Source organism: Charadrius vociferus, unplaced genomic scaffold, assembly GCF_000708025.1.
Source record: "Charadrius vociferus isolate BGI_N301 unplaced genomic scaffold, ASM70802v2 scaffold301, whole genome shotgun sequence".
In the NCBI taxonomy this organism is placed as follows: domain Eukaryota; kingdom Metazoa; phylum Chordata; class Aves; order Charadriiformes; family Charadriidae; genus Charadrius; species Charadrius vociferus.
The window spans coordinates 1155631-1156618 of record NW_009646842.1 but is presented as its reverse complement, the minus strand read 5'-3'; the positions used below and the strand labels follow the sequence as shown (position 1 = coordinate 1156618).

Genomic DNA, 988 nt, shown 5'->3' with positions numbered 1-988 from the left:
GACCAGGGAGCAGCCAGGCTGCGTCTGTTTGCTGTAGCTATGTGGGTTGCAGGGTAGAAAAGAAGAATCCCCAGCCTGAAGGAGGCAGAGGAGGGGAGGGTCCTCAAGAACAGCGGCTGGGGATGCGGGAGGCAGCCTGTCTTCCCCTCTCCGTTCCCATGAGCTGTCACTGCAGGGAAGCTCTCCAGCTCCCCAAAGGGCTTGGTGACAAAGCAATGACAAGCTGGTGGGTCTAGCAACAGCTGCTTGGTGCTGCCAGGTTTTTCTTGCGTGGAAGGCTCTGGCGTGCTGCTGTCTGGGTCTCAGGCTGCTTCCTGCGGATGAAGCGACTTGACTGTGGAGGAAGACAACCAGATCGTCTGCTGACAGGACAGCAGAGACTGGGGGGTCTGACACTGATGCTGTCCCCAGCCACGTGAGCTCCCCCACGATGGATGCCCACCCCAGAGCCCTAGGTCAGAGCTCTTCCACGATACTGTCCAAGCTGTAGGTAGGGAACGGCACAAGTGTGGACGCCCTCTCAGGGCCAACCCAGCAGGTTTCTGTGGGCCACCGGGTCTCCGATGCTGGCAGGCACACCAGGGCAGCCCATGGTCATTGCCCAGGGCAGGGGCTACCTGTGCTTTGCGGTGCTGGGCTGGAGCTGCTGTGAGAGCGACTGTCGGGCAGAGGCAGTGGGAGGTCGCAGGAGGGGATTCGGGCGGCTGCTGCACCGTGGCTGAAGGTGGAGTTTTGCCGGGGACAGGATGGAGATGATGTGGCTGTACGTGGTGCTGATCCCCACGCAGCACGTCCTTGCCGTGACCTGGCTGTAAGTATGCTTTGCATTTCTACTGTCTGGGTTGGAATGTCACCTGGGGCAGTGCTATCTCCCAAGAAAACAGGCAGATCTGTGTGAAAAGGGTGGAAGAAGGAACCTGGGCAACCCAAAGGCAGCACTTTAGGAGGGGCATTTCTGGGAGCGTGAAGGGAGAGGGACAATGAAGCT

The 988-nt window shown here is 59.6% G+C and overlaps 1 protein-coding gene across 1 annotated transcript in view; it reads left to right on the top strand.

The window, feature by feature from the left end:
• The first annotated feature begins 746 nt into the window (after positions 1-746).
• The window catches only part of LOC104293471 (protein Wnt-4-like), a 3392-nt gene continuing 3150 nt past the window's right edge, over positions 747-988 (top strand). Inside the window, exon 1 of the mRNA XM_009892978.1 lies at positions 747-811. Within this exon, the coding sequence (XP_009891280.1) occupies positions 747-811 (65 nt within the window). The remainder of the gene's footprint in view (positions 812-988) is intronic.